The sequence below is a fragment of the Mustela nigripes genome, chromosome 12, assembly GCF_022355385.1.
Source record: "Mustela nigripes isolate SB6536 chromosome 12, MUSNIG.SB6536, whole genome shotgun sequence".
In the NCBI taxonomy this organism is placed as follows: domain Eukaryota; kingdom Metazoa; phylum Chordata; class Mammalia; order Carnivora; family Mustelidae; genus Mustela; species Mustela nigripes.
In genome coordinates, this window is record NC_081568.1 from 83,454,282 (window position 1) to 83,473,808 (window position 19,527).

The window sequence follows — 19,527 nt, forward strand, 5'->3', positions numbered from 1 at the left end:
AGGGGAGAGTGGTTCAAGCAGTGGTAAGAGAGGGGAGCTGGGGCCAGGTCACCTCACCATGTTCAAGCAAATCCTTGAGCTCAACCTTACTTCCCACTTGTGCTTGGCTAAAAAGATAAAGCCAGTCCAGGAAAGGGAACATATTTGAATCTGTTACCACTTTTGAGGTTAAGAGTGGAGGATTTTGCTATTTTCCAGAGAAATATTAAGCAACTAAGACCGTTACCAGCCTGTAGGATAATAGAGCCCAAGGTTAGCTTAGAAATCAAGTCCTACCTCCATCCAAAGACAGAATTCCTTCCGTAACCTCCCCAACAAGAAACTGTTTCCCTAGCCTTTCAATACGTCAGAGAATGGCCACTGGCAGCCACATAAAGTAGTTCATTTCACCTTCAGACACTGCTGATTTACAGAAAGTTCTTCCTCCTGCTGACTCACAGGCAGCCTCACGGTTGGTTCTGCTGCTGCCCATGGGAGGCTTACGTCAGACACAGCTTCTGCTTAGTTGTCCCCCACAGGCACGGGTCGTTCACCAGTGGCCTCCAGGATTGTTACTGGTCAGTGTCCTGTTCTGATTAGCCAGTGTTTGTTCCCTGTGATGTATTTTGAATATCACTTCTGGTGATCAGAAGTGAAGTCCTAACTTCTCATAATAATGGACAACAATAGGATAGCTCCATCCTAGGCTTCTCGGGGCCCCATCTATGAAATAGGGAGAATCACTGTACTGACTTGATAAGGCTGTTGAGGATAACATAGAATAAAGCACTTAAAGGCTTATCCTGGTCTCTCACATGTTGCATTAAGTGAAATCTACCATCATTAGAACGTCACAATGATTCAGTGGTAGTTGAAAACGACTATTCATCCCTTAAATACCCTCAGTTTGACATAAGTTTCTCACCATCTAGCCCTTTCTACCTGGACACTTCCTAATCATTTGTTCAATGTTTACTGACAGTTGAACCACCACTGTGTGCAGACTACTGGACTCAGAGTTTTATCTGCCTTGTCTCACTAAACCTTCAAGGCAACCCTATAGATACTGTTACTGTCTTCAATATACACAATCAGAGGTCTCAGTCCCAGAAGGGTATTTCTCATCTTTTACTGGGGAAGCAAAAGTTTTCCTGAAGGCCCATATGGCAGAATCCCCCTTAGGTCTCATTGAATGAGACAAATTGCTTTTTGCCCCAAATTGAATATGCCTCTCCTCAATTTGGTTATTTAAAAAAACAAAAAACAAAAAACAAACAAACAAACAAAAACACCCTCTCATGGCAGTTAATATGTTACAATCAATAGATGACCACGTTTTGGTCTCTCATACTTTGTAGACACTTTCCCCTCCTCAAACTAGTACATCTCCATCCGTAAAAGCACTTCGGATTGAGGGAAGATCCAGGAGATCTGAGTTCAGGCCAGTCTCCATGGCTAGGGGATTTAGTTCAGGTCCCTGATGCTGTGTCCTTGCTTCCTTGGTTACTGAACAGGGAAACATGACCTAGGTTTCTATCTGTGTGAGTCCAGATTAAAGGCAATAAATAATGGCAGTGAATGAGCTTTGACCAATGCTTAACAGCAAGGCAGGGAGCCTTGTCATTAAACATTCTGCCTCCAAAGATTGCAAAGTTGGCTAAAAATCTCAAGTGAATGGGATGGTTTTACAGAACCGTGCTTTTTGACAGGGATGTCTGTACTACTGGGTCTATACCATCAAGATAAACATGAGTCACCTTCTAGAAAAACAGATTTACTCCACAGTAAGACACGTGGAACTTTACTTTTACATTTAAAGAGACATGGCTATATCATAGAGTAGGCTGGAAAATATACATTATTTTCAACTCTCTGAGTTGCCCTTTCTTTACCTGCTAGGTATAACATCCACATTAGGGAGCTGTGGTTGGAGGTAAAATATATGTCCTCTATCAAGTAGCTCTCATAACATGGACAATAAATGGCAGCTCAAACCATGCTGTTCCTCAGGGATAATATAGTAGTTTGACCATTTTTTTCTACCAGCTCTCCTCAAACACCTCTTCTTGTGTCTCTGTCAGGAATTGCTGATCAATCTTCACCCTCTTTCCTCTTGAACATGAACACCCTCCTTTTCAACATGGCAGACACTACTAACTAAGGAGTTGACCCCATGCTTGGAACCTACTTGCTAAAAATAACCAATTGAGCAATAGTGGAAAGACCATGACATTTAAATTCCATCTGTACCATTTATGAGCTAGGAGACTGTAGACAAGTCAGGGCCCTTAAGTCTCCTTTTTAAAATTTATTCCATTTATTTATTTATTTAGGCAAATGTGGATAGTACTGCTTTCCTTTGGTATATAAGTGATAAATCAATGAAGGAAGGTGACTTTTCAGGGAGCATCTGTGAGAAGCCTGGATGGTGCACAGAAAGTCAGGGCTCAAAGGGTTGTGAAAGGTCAGCTGGGCAGGTTAGTATCCCTCTGCTGCACTGCCCACTTGCTGTACCACTGTCAAATGCTTATCCAGCCTCAGTGACAGCATCCACGGCACATTTTAAGATTTCATGGTAGATTATGCCAACCTTGGAAGTATCTATTAAGAAGTTCTTTCTCAGATCTTGATTTAAGAGCTTATTTGTAACTCCTTCAAGTGCTCTCTACTGAAGAACTGTCCTCTTTTTTCACCTAAGGGTCATTAAGATCTGGTCCCAACCACTTTTCCCCATTACCAAAGAAACCTGTGTTGGTTGGGTGAATCTCTGCATAAGCTGCTTGGGTTGTGGGGACTGGAGGAGAGTGAGGTGCTGAGATGGGGGTCTAATGATCTAGCTTGTGTTTTGTGGAGGGTACATACACACTAAATTATTAGGGATAATGGAGGAGAAATTCAGAAGCCACAGGAGAAGACATCTGAGAGAAGAAAGGCATGGGGAATGTGCTGGTGTCTTTGGTGAGACTACAGGAAAAGAAACACAAATCCAAAAAGGAATAACTGGGTAACATTTTCATAGATGGGAGGTTGGTAAAATCACTGTCCTCATCACCTGATTAATATATAATGGTATTGGATCTGTGTCATGAGATCACAAATAAAAGGCATTGCTATCCATGAAAAGCCATTACACCCAAAATGAATATGCAAACATTATATGTTTATATAATGCTTTATAAATAGTAGTATTTATAAATATTATATATGGAATATGTATTATGTATTATATTATTACAGAATATAATGTAATTCATATCCCCTTGAACAAACCTGTGGGAAATGCTGGACTTGAATAACAACAAAACTAAGCAGGCAGAAAGCTGCTCAAAGAGTAAATCTTAAAAATTCTCACCACAGTAAAACACAAAAGAATAAAAAAAACCCACTGTAACTATGTGTGGTGATGGATACTAACTAGACTGATGGATGTGGTCGTTTCACAATATATATATAAGTATCGAATCACTATGTCCTATACCTGAAACTGATATGTCAATTATATCTCAATTTTTAAAAATGAAATTTAAATTAAAAAGAAGAATCAGCCAGTTCATAAAAAAGGATGGACATTGTACCCAGACCCGTAATGTAGGTCTGGCCATCTTCACAGCTGCCTCCTGTTCCAAACCATGCATTTCTGCTTACAATGACCTCTTCCACCCTGCCATCCCCACCTCACTTTTTTTTTCTTAACATACATCTGTTTATGTGACCAATAACCTTTGTGTGACATCTTAAATAATAAATTATAGAATCGTATGTATTTTTTTCCTTCTCAAGAACTTGGGGGATAAAAACCATTAAAATGTTTCTGTATTAAAAAAAAAAGAAAAAGAAAAAGAAGAAGAAGAATTTGGAGAGGGTCCAGTATAAGAGCACATTATGTAACAAAGAACAAAACCCCAACTGTAGATCTCTCAGAAAGCCACAGACACAGAAGGGCTTGACTATGGTTTGGATGCATGGATTTTCTTGTCCCCTGATCTCACAATACCCCATATAGGATTGCAGGGTGAACAACTTGATCCCAGGGTAGGAGCAAGGAAGGGATGTAATTAGCCTATTAAGTTCTGCTAATGTCTTGTAAAGTCATTCAAGTGAGAATGGCAGACAGATCAGTCCCATCTTGGACCCCACTGCAGCGAGCCTTGTATTTCTACGGTGTTATTTATAGTTGCCACAGTGGGCATCTGCTGATTCAGCCTTTTCTGTTTCATTGAATCAAGATGGAATGAAGAATTTCTACAGAGTGTGTGTCCCTAGAACTGCAACTTACCACCCCCCCAAATTCTGTAGCCCCTCTCTGAAATTGCAGACTCTAATTGTGCAGAAATCACTTTTTCCTTACACTTACTCTAATATCCACTCAAACTTAATAAAAATGATTGATGTTTTAGTTGACCAACAGTAAATACAGTGCATCGGGGACAGAGAGAGGGCTTTTTGTTCTGTTTTTCCTCTCTCTTCTTAAGAAGAAAAGAAATACATGGCTTATTTTCCAGAAGTCTGAGAAGACAAGGGACCAGATGCATGCATTTCTATGACAAATATTTACTTAAGCCCTTTCTTTGTTCTGGGCACTTCTACGAGCCTGGGAGTTATAGCATTGAGCAATACAGAAAAGATGTCCTTTTTCTAAGAACTTGCATTCCAGTGGGGGTAAAAAAAATCATAAGTAAATAAGAAAACAATGTTAAGTGCTGCACAGAACACAAGATGGAAGTCAAGAGGTAAGGATGGTGGGGGAGGCTACTCTAAGTCGAGTGGTCAGGAAAGAACTTGGAGGAGGAGATGATGTTTTAGCAGAGACCTGAAGTGATGGGCAGTGGTGAACCAAGTGAAGGTCTAGGAGAGCAGGACTGCAGGCAGAGGGGGCCATCTGTGCAGAGGGGTAAGGTGGACCAGAGCAGCTGGAGCAGGGGGTGTGGCAGGGACAGGAGGCTCTTGTGTGGTGCTCAGGGCTGTGTGGGGCTAGCGTACACAGAGGCCATATGATGCCAGCAATGAACGGCTTAGATTTTCTTCCCTGGGGGTTGGGAGCCAGATGATGTTGTTCAGGGAAGCTGTGTGTCATGAACACTGCTGCTCCGGATGCTTTGTGGTTAGTGGATTATCAGGGGGCTATAGGAGAAGCAAGAAGGTCCTACTAAAATACTTCAACTGTGAGATATAATGGTAGCAGTGGAAATGGTAATTATAGTTATGTTTATTGTAGCAAAATATATACAAAATAAAATCATGTTAATGATTTGCAAGAGACAAAGTACCTGAAGTACACTCACGCTGCTAGGCCGCCATCTCCATCCACCTCCAGAAATTTTTCATCACCCCAAACTGAAACTCCATACCCATTAGACATCGATTACCCTTCCCTCTTCATCCCAGCCCTTGCTAACCACTATCCTGTTTTCTTTCTCTGTGAATCTGACTATTCTAAGTACCTCGTGTATGTGGAGTCATACCATGTTTGTCCCTGTGTCTGGCATATTTCACTTTGTATAATGTCTTTACAATTCAACCATGTTGGAGCCTGCATCAGAACACCATTCCTTTTTAAAGCTGGATTCCACTGTCTGTACACACAACATTTTGTTGATCCTTCCCCCATGGATGGATAGTTGGTTTATTTCTACTTCTTGACTACTGTGAGCAGTCCTGCTACAAATATAGATACACAGTTATCTGTTCAAGGGCCTGCCTCTCAATTCCTTTGGGTATAGATCAATAGAAAGACAATTGTGGGATCATATGTTAATTTCCATATTTAATTTTTTGAGAAACTGCCATACTGTTTTCAATAATTCTACTTCAAAGGTAAAGTTACCAAGAGTTGTTGAAGGACTGGTGTTATGAGTTAAAGAAAGAATTAAGGATGATCTCAGGATGGGCCACTGGGTGGCTCAGTTGGTTAAGCATCTGACCCTTGATTTTGTCTCAGGTCGTGATCTCAGGGTCATGAGATCGACCCCCATGTCAGGCTCCACACTGAACGTGGAGGCTGCTTAAGATTTTCTCTCTCCCTCTCCCCCTGCTTGTGTGCCCATTTCCTCTCTCTCCCTAAATAATAATAATAATAATAATCATCATCTCAAGATTTTCATTTTTACAATGGGAGAATTATGGGGCCATGTACTAGGGTAAGGAATTCTGGAATAAGAGGGTTTGGGTGTTTGTGTGGAATGTGGATAAATATCAGAGCTTCTCTTTAGAACATATTATATTTATCCTGGCTGTTAGACATACAGATGGAAACATCAAGCAGAAAGCTTGATATATTATTAATCTAGAATTCCAGAGTCAGGGATACAGATTTTATATACATACACATACACACACACACACACACACACACACACACATATGTGTATATATACAGATATATACAGATGTATATATATTTATAAAATATATATAATATTTAAAATCACAGGACTAAATGAAATAACTTAAGTGGAGAGTAGTTGTATATATGACTGAGCTCTGGGGAATCTCATCATTTAAAGGTTGAACCAAGAAGATACCTACAGACAAAGATTGAGGAGGAATCTCTGTGGCAGGAGGAAAACCAGGAGAATGGGGCTTTTTGCAAGCCACAAGAATAAAATAGGTCAGAAGGGAAGGAATGTTCAATCACAGAGAAGTTAAGCATGATAAATAACAGTGCACCCAGTGGTTTTGGGAAGCTGGAGGTCATCAATGTACTTGACAGGCAGTTTCAGGAAGTAGAGGGGAGGGAAGCCTGGTCAGAATAACTGAGGAGAAGAATGGAAATGCTGTTTCTAGTTTCTCACCTATTAACCACTCAACTCAGAGTTGTTATTACAAAGGAAAGCAGTAAACTTGGACAACAAGTGGAGGTCACTAGGCATGAGGGAAGTTATTTCCAAGAGACTCAATCATAACATGAGGTAGAAAGGGAAGGTATAGGAGAAGGAATACCTAGCTTGGAGAAATCTGTGAGAAGATGAGAAAAGACAAGATCTGGAGCCCCTGGAGAAGAGTTGACTGGGATAGGTATAGGGACTTTTCATCTAGTATAACTGGAGGAAAGGTCATAAGTATGGGTATAGAAATAAGGAGATTGGTAGACTTCGGGGTAGATCCCTTGTCTTTGTGAAGACGGCTCAGTCTTCAGCTGAGAGGAAGGGGAAGGAATGTGGAAGAGACATGAAGGCAGTGGGAAAGTGTGCAGTGCTCCTCTTGGAGAAGGGATCTCCCTATGGCTTGGAACGCTGATGCTGGCTTGAGATGTGTGGCCATGACTTTGAATGAGAAATCAATACAACTGTGACCCATTCTAGGAAAGTTCAAGAGTGTGGTGTAGGTGAAAAGAACGGGGGAGCTGGGTTTAACCAATACTGGAGTTCTAATAGGTGAGTATAGTTGAAGGGGGTAAGAGAATTTAAAGATTTCTACAAGGAATGTTAACGATGGCTGTGGAACGAACTGAGGATATGAGTGAGAGTTGTGATGCATGAATGCAAAGTGACAGAGTTAATAATTGGTGGCCTTAGGGTGCTGCATGTGCCAGCTTGGGAGGTGGATTGGATAGAAGGTGAGGTGCATCAGGAGTGGGCTGTTGTAACAGCAAAGGAACAATTATAGGACATAGGAGTAAGGAAACAAGAGGGGTCCAGAGACAGAAAAATAACTGTAGGTAACTTGGGGGACTGAGTGCTGGGAGATTCAACGGAACATCCACAAGACATTGTCATCAGCAAGAATGACGGATAGCAAAAGAGAGGGAACTCATTCGTGACCTGCTGATTATATGCAAGATGTAAGAGTCCTCCGTGTATACCTTAACCAAAGAATTTTGTCAAAAATGCTAAGTGCTGTACTTTTCTGGTGCCTTTTGGTTCATAGATAAGCTTCCAAGAGGTTCATAGATTAAAATCGGATTGATGTCCTTGGCTGTGGACAAGTCCTGTGGATGGTATTGCTGAAGATGACTGTACATCAGAAAGTCCTAGAAGTTTCTGTTTGTTTTCAGACAGACAGCTAGGCCTGGCCACAGACAGTCTGACTGCCCCAGGGCTGACTAGGACAGAGAACCCAGGGGGTTTAGAGCCCTGCCAGGTGATTCTAAACATAACCATGGGGTTAAACCATAGTATACACATATTATAAACATAGTTCCCCTTAAGTGAAAGAAACAGCTTAGAAGTTCTCGCACACTTAGTATTATTTAACCAGGCTAAAGAGATAAGGAAGTGGTGCTAAATTTCAAACCTAGAAAATGTTTACTTGTTCTATCAGGAATTTTAATATAGTACAAGGGGTTTATTTTCATGCTCTTCTGGTGAATATGTGAATATGTGAATAAACAATACTACCGTTTACCCTGTAGTGACTTAGAAGTGACCGCGTCACATTTTGGGGAAGCTGTGTACTCAGAATCTGTGTTTATACACTTTATTTTTATGTTAAAAGTCCACTTTTTATTTTTTTTAAAACATTTTATTTATTTATTTGACAGACAGAGGTCACAAGTAGGCAGAGAGGCGGGCAGAGAGAGAGGAAGAAGCAGGTTCTCTGCTGAGCAGAGAGCCCGATGCAGGGCTTGATCCCAGCACCCTGGGATCATAACCTGAGCCTAAGGCAGAGGCCTTAACCCACTGAGCCACCCAGGTGCCACAAAAGTCCACTTTTTAAATATCTGTCTTATATTTTCCTCTTCTTCCTTCTCTGAATTTAGTAGTAAACATGCTCATTTACCACTGTAAACCTTTTGGCATGGTTCCTTATGAACTTTTCTTACCCTCTCCATCTCAGAAAGAACTAGATTTCATTTATATTTCCTTTATTCTAGCACAGTGGTTTATCAAGGTAGTAAGTATTCAATGAATAAACGAATCTTAAGATCGAACTAAGAAGTATCACACGATCTCTCTGATCTCTGCATTATTCTTTAAGCTTCCAGGTGGCTTCTGGGAAAGGTAATGGATGTAATGACATGTGGCTTTGATACTTAAGAAAAATGAGACTCGATGATTTCACAGAAAGTTCCCGAAGTGTCAAACCTGCAGCAAGTCATTTTTCTCATAGAGCCCTCATAAACTCAGGCAAAGAAGTCATTATGCTAATCTTGCCATACCCAAGTGTCTTCCCTCCCAGCAAAGCTCCATGGGACCTCCTTTTTGAAAGAAAAAAAAAAAAATCACTGGGGCCGGTCTCAAAGAAGGAAAAAGAGCCTAATACCTAATACCCGGTTTGCCTTGCATGGTATCTGATGGTGCATCATTAGTGCTCTGGTTTATAGCGTTAGGATTAACCTCCTTGAAGTCTCTAGAAATCCTCCTGGTATCATTTAGTCATTCACTGCCTACCAGCCACTGTGAGCCTATGTAACGGAACAGGACATTCAACTAGAAACCATCCCTGACCTCAGGAGTTTATGATCCAATTGGAGAAAAATAAATATAAGCATGATAAATGTTATGATGGATGAAGTATAAGATGCAGGTCACACAGGAGGTGGCAGTGACTCAGAACTGGAAATTCAGAGAAGCCTTCCTGTAGGAAGTGGCATTGGAGCTCTGAGTCGAGGGATGAATCTGCTTTTTCTGAGCCCATGGTGAGAGAGCTCTGTTTCAGGCAAAACAACAGCAGAAGGTGAGGGGATGCAGGGAGCATGGTGGGGGAGGGGGAAACCCCATGTGCTTCTGTGTGGCAGGAGCCCAGGAGCCAGATGATGAAAGGGACTTTATTTCATATGTGTGAGTTTGGACTGCATAATTCTAGAAACAGTGGAATCCATCAAAGGGTTTGGGGTGGAGTTTGCAATACAGAGAGAGAGTTAGCCATAGAAAGAGGCAGTCTGAAACCCTTCAACACTCTTTTTAGCCAGTTGTACCCTGCACCAGAGAAAAATGAGCCACACATACAGAGGTTCACCGAGGAAGCCAGAATTCATGTTAGGAACCTCACAAGCAAAATAAGAAACTAGTCCAAGTTCATGAGCCTGTCCATGTACCTGCACGTTAATGTGATGTACACATCGTTCTGCTTGTAGGTCCGGGGCTTGTTATTCGCTAATATTTTCAAGAAAAGAGGACACTGACATGCTCGGTCTGTCCAAGACTAAGGTCACCTTATTCTGGGGGCATAAAAGCCACTCGACTGGGCTGAAAATGCATCCCCAAAACCTATTGCAGAATTTTATCTTTAATGGCTTTTGTGAATTTAGGCTGAAGGGCTTTAATGGTGCATTAGGGAAGGACAATAAAACTCTGGGAAAGCAGAAGCAACAGCCCTTACAAACGGCAGAGCTGTTCTCTGCTTGATGAGTGCTGCTCACACCGATACTTGGTGGTAAGGACTCTGAAAGTGTTGTGGGCTGCTTCTCTACACATTTACCATCAAACCACTCCCTTCATGGAAGAAGGTGAGTTTTGTTCTCTCCTCTGGATTTAACAATCTCATTAGTGTCTGCAAGAGGAGTCCCACTCCTTTACCCCAGCAATAATACTTACTAAAGAAACTAGACGCATTAAAACATCATCCTGAAAAAGTTTCCAATTTCTGCAACTTTATAATACAACCATATTAGGTATCATCTTTTCCTCTTATTTTGTAGAGTCTTAACCTTCAGTCCTGTGACATAGATGAAAAAGATAAGGAGTGTTACTATCTTATGGCAATTTAATTGCCCCGTGCCCCTAGGAGCTATACCCACATGTTTATGGGTCATAGACTACTTAAGAATTTAAGAATGTGAACTTTCAAAGAGGAAAAAAATGAAACAAGACAAAACCAGAGAGGGAGACAAACCATAAGAGACTCTTAATCTCAGGAAAAAAACTGAGGGTTGATGGAGGGATGGGGTGGCTGGATGATGGACACTGGGGAGGGTATGTGCTATGGTGAGTGCTGTGAATTGTGTAAGACTGATGAATCACAGATCTGTACCCCTGAAGCAAATAATACATTATATGTTAATTTTTTTAAAATGTGAGCTTTCAAATGAGAGGGACTCAAGCTCAAAGCACAGTTCTTCCTTTAACTAATTCTCTGACCTTGAGTTAAGGTGCTTAACCTCTTTAAGCCCTTGTTTGCTGATCTAGAACTTGGGGATCTTCATGGTGACCATGTCCGAGATTCACCGTGGGAGCTGGAATGATGACAGGCTGGCTCATTGTTTCTACCCTACTTGGAACTCCTGTGCATTTTCACTTTTATCCTGTAGTTCTAGTTTGTTTGATTTTGAGCAACTTTTTCTTTTCCTTTCACTCCCCTAGGGATATGAAGCCTGACAATATTTTGCTCGATGAACATGGTAAGTAAATGACTTGTTTGCAATGAACATGACTTGCACATAGAAAAGCACTTGGGACAAAGGGGATTACCCCAGCGAAGGATTACATGCAGCAAAGGCCCTGCTTGATTCAGTTGAGTTCTATGCACAAACTTGATATGATGGGTGTGAGAGACAAGATGGATAGACTTCTTTATCGTAGCAGGAGTGTTAGTACCCCTTATTTAATACCCTTAAATAAGATGATATTTACAGAATGAGAAAAAGTCTCTCCCTTTTCAACTTTGTTAAGCTTCTATTGATTTTTTTTTTCCCAAGAAAACCGTCACAGTTTGTTTGGTGCTAATTTGCCTTACTATCTTTCTAAAGCCATCTCCCTCTTTTTATTTATCTATTTATTTGACAGACAGAAATCACAACTAGGTAGAGAGGCAGGCAGAGAGAGGAGGAAGCAGGCTCCCTGCTGAGCAGAGAGCCCGAAGTGGGGCTCAATCCCAGGACCCTGAGATCATGACCTGAGCTGAAGGCAGAGGCTTAACCCACTGAGCCACCCAGGTGCCCCTCCCTCTTTTAATAAAGCAGAAGCCTCAAGCTCAGAGTAGGAGGCAGACAAGAGTATCTACGGAATGATTAGTGACACCATTTTGTTCACATTGCATCTACTTTCACGCTTTTTGGGAAAATTTGTTTCCCATTTGCAGAAGAGATACCAAGTTTCTGTCCAGAGATTTTTCAGTTGAAGAAAGCTCATCAATTTAAAAAAGAAGATGAAGCGGACAACAGTGTATGTGGCAGCTGGATGGGAAAGTGATACAAGGATTTGGCAATAACCATGAAGGTGATCAGTGAATGCCAGAAACCCAAGAAACACAGATTATGGACATCCCGAGAGCAAGCTTTCGCCAGCCACGATTATTGTGTGCCGTCTCTTCCCACTGTTTCTTTTAATTGTCTATTTGGATATACTGGTCCATCAAGGCAGACCCCTAGGACACATGGCCTGCAGGTTATAAATGTTAGAGGGGCACTAAGATCTTTTTGATAGGTTCTGGAAGCTGTTGGATGAGGGAGTCCCAAGTGTGCAGGGCTCCTTATTCATTGGACTTTTACAAAAGAGATTTGCAGTGGGTCTGCCCCTCCAAGTACCTTCCATTGCTCATTACTTATTTACCTTGCTGCATTTTCAACCTGATTTGCCAGACCCCACCGGTGCTCAGAGGGCTAAGAAACACTTTTGTGTATGACCTCTAATTTAGAAGCTCAGGGTCATTATTTATTTATGGACTGTCTAAAAAGATTTTTTCTACTTTCTTCCAGTGCCTAATTCCTTCCTTCCCTTTACTGCTTCTGACACTTAGGAGCAGATGCTCAGAATCTCCAAAATAGTTATCTCCACTCAGAAGATAACTATTAGTATAGTGAGACTTGGCGTGAAGGTGACTTTCCAGAGAACACCAGCTGCCTGTGCCTCAGAGAAGAGGCAGAGCCTCTCTCACCTGGTGCAGATAAACCCTGTGGAGCTTCACAGTTGTGGGGAGGGCCTCCCCTCACCCACAGAGGCCACCTCTGCCCCATTTAGAAAAAGGTTCTCTGTCTCCCCACCCCAGCCTCATGAAGGTACATGGTTGGTTAGGCAGAACACAATCTGGGGTTCTGTCCCCACCTGCTCCCCTTTCCAGTTGCCTTTGTGTATAGTATATTATTCTACCACTTGTTGAGTCCCTGAATGGAGACAGACAGGTCCTGTGCCCACAACCTTTTCGAGACTCACCTTCCATTCAGAGAACAATGTTTTTATCTTGGGCTTCAAACATGGCTTCATCTTATTTCCACCATAAAGTCAGCTGATCCTCTCTCATTGGACTTCTTTCTCCTCCTCATTTTCTTGTGAGCTTGGTCATTGTAGATTAGGAGAATGGTCCCGAAATAAATTAATCTTCAAGTTTACCTGCCTTAGAAACTACCCTCATGTAAAGAAGAACTGTGTGATGTTACAGTTAAGAGTATGGATTCTGGGGCCCAGTTGCCTGAGTTCAAGACCCAGTTTCACCCCCTCATGAATCATGAGCTCTGAGAGTTTCCACAGACTATCTATCTAAATCTTTTCTGAATCTCAGTTTCTTGAGGAACTCAAAGAGTAATTAATTCTTAGAGTCACCATAAAAATGAATAAGCATACTATTTATAAAGTGCTGATTGCAGTGTCTGCCACAAGGAAATCACTCAGAAGATAACTATTAGTATAATTCCATGACGTAGTAGTGACTTTCTTCCTTACAGAAGGAAGCCAAAGCTTCTTCATCTTGTTTTATGTGGCTGTGTCTATAGCAGGTGGTCAGTGAGAACCAGGCCCTTACTTGTCTCTCTAAAGAAATATTTTGGGGCGCCTGGTTGGCTCAGTCAGTTGAGTGGCTGCCTTCAGCTCAGGGCATGATCCCAGGGTCCTGGGATAGAGACCTGCGTCAGGCTCCCTGCTTAGTGGGGAGTCTACTTCTTCTTCTGCCCTCCCCATCCCATTGCTTGTGCTCTCTCTCTCTCTCTCAAATAAATAAGTAAAATCTAAAAATAAGAAAAGTTTTTTTAGAAAGAATTATTTTGGTTCCAGAAGGGATATGCCAAAGCTTCTGTGTACCTTCTTCTTAGCTCTTATGTTTATGCAGTTTTGCTCAGTACTAATACTCAGGCAGCTATGCCTTCAGTGGTCTCTTCTGATTTTCCCTCCTGGGCGCAGGGGCCTAAACCCACTTTGGGAGGCATTTTACTCTTGCTAGGGCTGGGGCTCTGTTGTTCAGGGAGTATGAGCCGCCATCCCAGTCAGCCGGTGGGACTGCCCCAGTCTACCCCTGTTACCCGGTGAACTATTTATAATGACCCTTTCACTCTTAAGGTTTTGGGTTTCAACAATGAATTGAGAGGACTTTTTTGTATTATTTTTTCACCCTGAATGCAACTTGAAAATCACTAGTAAGAGAAACATTGTTTTGGAAAGGAACAGATCTGTGAATGGGCTAGAAGCAGACAAATAAAAAAAAAAAAAGTTGAGAGCTATTGTTTAAACATTGTCCTGGGGATCCCTTTCTGAAGAACATAATTTTTAAAGGTTACTCCCTGTTTTCGCAGATTCTGAGAAACCAAGCCTTTCGGGCATTGCTCAGGGACCGTAACTAAGCACTCTTAAATGATACATCCCTGGTAACCCCCAGCTCTGAACACATTCTGTAGAGATGCTCCTGTCCGAATCAACTGCCCCACAAATCAACGGGTGCCTTTTTGAGTGGCCACTGGCATGATTTTCCATGTCTCTTATTTGAAACCCTCATTTGTCCTCTCCGTCCGCATTTATAATGTTTTAGCCCGATAGGCCATCACACGTCCCTTTCACATGGGGATTTTAGCAACCCTGAAGGATAACTGCCTATCTCCCACAGGCCTCCTATGCCGGCTCCTCCAAGCGACTCCGTATCACACCACATCGCTCACATTTTAATTCAGCACCATTCGGCAACAGGCGGAAAATTTATTTTATTCTTACTGATTCATATGGGTTTGTATTCATCAGAAAAGACTGAAATTTAAAGGAGCTGAAGCCCTTTGTAAAAATGGAGAATCTTTCCACCGTGTCAATGAACATTCAGAGCGGGACTGAAAAAAAGTGTTTTTAATTTAGAGCATACCTGTTCCTGTTCTTCCCAAACGTCTCATTTGCTAGTTCAGAGCCCAGGCTGACATTAGATCTCGGATAGCTCATCGTCAATCGTTGTGATAGATATTTTCATATCCTACCAACTTAAGTACCCTATCCAGTTCTATCAATTCCATAGTGTCTGAATTTTTGTGTTTGTCTTAAATTATTCAGGAAATAAATGCTGCATCCAGAGGAACAATAATGTCTGCCTGGCATATCTCAGGAAACAACTATGGCATCATCTATAATTTAGTTTCCTTAATATCATCCCTAGTCCCAGGGAACGGAGAAAGGCAAAAACTCAGTCTGGGGGTAGGAGGAAGTACTAAGCGTGCTACCTGAACAGCCTCTTCCTTGCTGAGTCCCAAAATGGGCCTAAAAATCTAGTGTGAAGCCTCTTTTTTAAGAAAAAAATTGTGTAGGGGCGCCTGGGTGGTGCAGTCGGTTAAGTGTCCGACTCTTGGTTTTGGCTCAGCTCATGAACTCAGGGTCGTGGGATCGAGCCCCATGTCAGGCTCCACACTCAGCATAGACAGAGGGAGACCTCTGCCCCTCCCCTCTGTGCTCTTTCTCTCTCTCTCTCTAAAATAAATAAGTAAATATTTTTATATTGATAGTTGAATTAAAGGACTCCATGCTATTAATTCAGTTTTATTGTGCTGCTGTGTCTCTAGGTACAGAGGTGAAAAGAAAAGGCAAAAATGCTTTCCTAGAGAAATAAACCAGGAAATTCTGAGCCTTATATCTGAAAAACCCCACACTAAGGCAGTGGTTCTAAGTGGGGATGGTTTTGCTCTACTTTCTGTCCCCTTGCAGGACATCTGGCAAAGTCTGGAGACATTTTTCATGGTCAGGATTCCAGGAGTGGGAAGTGCTATCAGCCTCTAGAGGGTAGAGGCTAAGGCTGTTACTGAACTTACTTCGAGGCACAGAGCAGCCCCACGGCAAAAAATGACCAGGTGTAAGAGGTTGAGAAAGTCACAGAATTTCTGTGACACAAAATGAAACACAGAAATTCTGTGTTAGGGCCTCAGCTAATGGTCCTCCATTCCCAAGGCAATTCCCATGTCCCTCAACCAGCTGGTGACCGACACTTCTGCTGTGAGCAGGCACTTAAGTTTATTTTCATGGGGCGAAGGGCAGGAGGGGGTGCCTGGCAGAGGGAGGACCAGGTGCCAGGTATGGGAGCACTCTGGGCCTGGAACTGCGGTTTAGGGCCAGTATCGACAGACTCCATGGGGTTCTCCTTATGCTGTTTAGCTAAGAGCACCGGACTCCAGGTTCCAGTGGATCCTGGCCCTCACACAATTTCTCCCCACCCATACTGCCCCCCTCCCAAGTAGGCAGGGAGATAGACCCTGAGCCAACCAGGAAGGGACTGTTTCCGTGCATCCAGGTCTTCGGTCTTGTGATAAAGCACAAAACGTTTTGGGGAAATTCATAACTCAATAAAGGGGTCCTACACCAAATTCTCAATTCTAATCCCAGCTCTGCTACTTCTTAGCCTGGTGAAATTAACCACAAACATCTTTTCTGTTAAAGAGGGACTATTTCACCAGGCTACGCTGTTGGAAAATGGCAATTCATCAGATACATGTAAATACGACTGAAAGGTAAAAGTCAGCATTCCATCAACAAATTCAGAAGATATGTGATGAGTACTCACTGGGCCAGGATCTTCCACCATGCCAGGTCCTACTTTAAAGGAGTGGTGTCAAGCTTTATTGAGCCTCAGGACCGCCTGGGAGGCTTGTTTAAACACTGGGATCTCACCCTGGTTTCTAATTTGGAAGGCTGGGGGTGGTGCTCAGGTGGAGCATTTCTAGCAGGTTCCCAGGTGAAGCCAGGGCTGCTGGTCAGCAGGCCACGCTTGCAGCATCATGGGGCTCAGAAACATCCTCCTCTACCTTTTATTTCTACAAGAGCGTGGATAATCTCAGGATTGAGGCGGCTCCGGACACCCACTCACACTGAAGTAGAGGGTCCCCTGCCCGGCTGCACGTCTGAATCACCTGTGGAGTTTCTGGTTGTTTCTAACATGCATGCCTGGCTCTCCTCCCAATCCCACGGCTAGCCGAGTCTCAGCAGGGTCAAGTCCAGGCACGTGTGTTCGGCAAAAGGGCGCTGGGGTTTCTGATGATGAGAAAGAGCAACAGCTGAACACTTTCTTCCTTCCAAGTGCTGAGCGGTATTATTTTTCACGGTATTATTTGATTTGGTCTTCCCCAGTAACTTGTAAGAAAACTCCTGTTGCCATCCCAACTGTACAGAGCAGGTGTCACCTTTTAAGGTAACACAGCGCGTTCATGGTTGAACTTGCACTTGAAGCCAGGCAGTCTGACTCCAGAGAACAAGCTCTGCTTAAGGACAGTGTCTCCAGGCTGAGGCTGACCTAATTTGCATCAGAGAACCACTTGAGCATGACACAGAGGAAGGAAGGAAGGAAAAAAGGAAGGAAAGAAAGAAAGAAGGAAAAACAAGAGACAACCTATATGATGATAGAAGAGTTATCAAAATTATCTGTTGGTACATTCGGCAAGAATACCTTCAACTTTCAGCCGGACAAGTGCTACTCTTACTTTATTAAAATGTCATCGCATCAGCGACACAAAACACTTCTTTGCACAAAACAAAACCCCAGCAACAAAGGCAGTGCAGTTTGTCTTCAGCAGCTCACTGGACGCTATCAGGGGGCAGACTGAGAGGTTTGGTAGTGGGGAGTGTGGACTGTGAGACACAGAAGAAGAATCAGATGCCATCCCCTCCAGTTGGAGCCATGTCTCATCAAAACCACAGAGCACGAAAATGGAAATGCCAACACTTTGAGGGCCTCTGAAAGCATTATGAGTTTTGTGCCAACAGCTAACATAACGGGCGGTCTGCCTAGGCTGCTGTTACGGCTCTCTTCCACCTTCCAGGCAGAAATGCAAGGCCCTACACATTTTGCAGGGGCTGTTTCTTGTGGAACGTCAGTGTTAGACACACGCTCTATGTCATGAGTGTCAGAACTGAGAGAGACCCTAGAGATGGGCTAGTCCACCTGCTTCTTTTTCTTTTTTCCTTTTCTTTCTTTCTTTCTTTTTTTTTTTTTTTTTTTTACAAAAAGAAACTTGGGTTCAACATAGAAAAGGGACTGAAAGTCCATGATATATTAGGGGCAGAGCTCGGGGCAGAACTCAGGTCTCTTGGCTCACTGCCCAGAGCTCATTACATAGCCTCTGTATAAATAAAACTTGACTTTCCGGCCCCTGCCTTCCCTTAATACATTATTTTGTTGCGGGTGGGTAGAGGATAACCTAAACTATCTTGCTTGGCAAAGAAATAAATACATGTATCCATATTTGTGTCAGCTTTATAGTAGCAATATTTATCTCTGGGGAAAAAAAAAAATCCCCTAAGAGACACTTAGAAAAAAAACGCTTGGAAATTCGAAGTAGAACACCTCTAGACTGCCTCCCTCTCAATGCTCACAGGTATTATCCTGTTAAAATGTTGCCAACAAAAAGTGGTAAGTAGAATTACCAAGGTGTGAGCTCTTAACCACACAGGTTAAAACTTTCTGAGATTGATCTGCAGGTTTACCAGCAGATGCTCAGCTGGTTGGTGACTATGCTAGTCTTGAGGGCAGAATAATTGTGCCGCTGCTGCCTGGACCCCACTTGTAACCGGCACGCAAAAACTGACAAACGAAGCTCCAAGAGGCTCTCAGAAGCATGGCTGTGCCATGGAGCTGAATGGGGCTTAACATTCTATGTGGTGCTTTTGTCTCTCCAGGGCATGTGCACATCACGGACTTCAACATCGCCGCAATGCTGCACGGGGAGATGCGACTCACCACTGTAGCAGGCACCAAGCCTTACATGGGTACGGGCTCTGCGAGCGGCGGTGCTAAGAGCAAGGCTTGGCTTTTTTGTTCTGGTAGACATTTATTCTGGGGTCAGTCATCCGCAGGCACTCGCCGCGAGGAATGCCAGGTTCCCCTGTGACCTGACCCAAGGAACTTCTGAGTTCACGGGTCTGAGATGAGCCTTGGGAGGCTCTGTTTAGCGAGCGCCCAATCTGACCTTGATTCAGGAGAGCTACCGATGATGCCTCGAAACACTGTTTTAGGAGTTGCTAAGGACAGCTTCTACCCACTTCCTATCAAAGAGTAGTAGTTAATTGAATAAACATGACTAATTGCTTCTGTGGGCATGGCATGGTATCAAGTGCTGGCGACCTTGTAAGTGAGCAAAATACACAAGGTCTCCAGCTCATGGAGCTTCCCTTCTACAGAGGAGAGTTTTTAAAAGTAGAATCAGGGGCGCCTGGGTGGCTTAATCAGTTGGTTTTGGCTCAGACCATGATCTCGGGGTCACAAAGTCAAGCCCTGCATCCTGCTTCACGTGGAGTCTGCATGTCCCTCTCCCTCCCTCTCTGCCCCTCCTCCCACTCATGAGCACTCTCTTAAATAAAAAAATAAGATCTTAAAAATAAAAAATAGAAGGTGCAGTAATAAATCGGACAGTGATATATGACCTAAGTACTACCATACCCATCATTTACATAACCCCACATCACACGCCTAGGGCTGGAAAGTCCATGCAGCACCTCCCAGATGTCATTT

At 42.9% G+C, this 19,527-nt stretch overlaps 1 protein-coding gene across 2 annotated transcripts in view; it reads left to right on the forward strand.

Moving 5' to 3' along the window:
* Nucleotides 1-19,527, forward strand: part of STK32A (serine/threonine kinase 32A) — a 132,492-nt gene that overhangs the window by 83,098 nt on the left and 29,867 nt on the right. For both annotated transcript variants that reach the window (XM_059417858.1, XM_059417859.1), the window contains exons 6-7: nt 11,220-11,257; nt 18,696-18,785. In XM_059417858.1, coding sequence (XP_059273841.1) covers nt 11,220-11,257; nt 18,696-18,785 — 128 coding nt within the window. The remainder of the gene's footprint in view (nt 1-11,219; nt 11,258-18,695; nt 18,786-19,527) is intronic.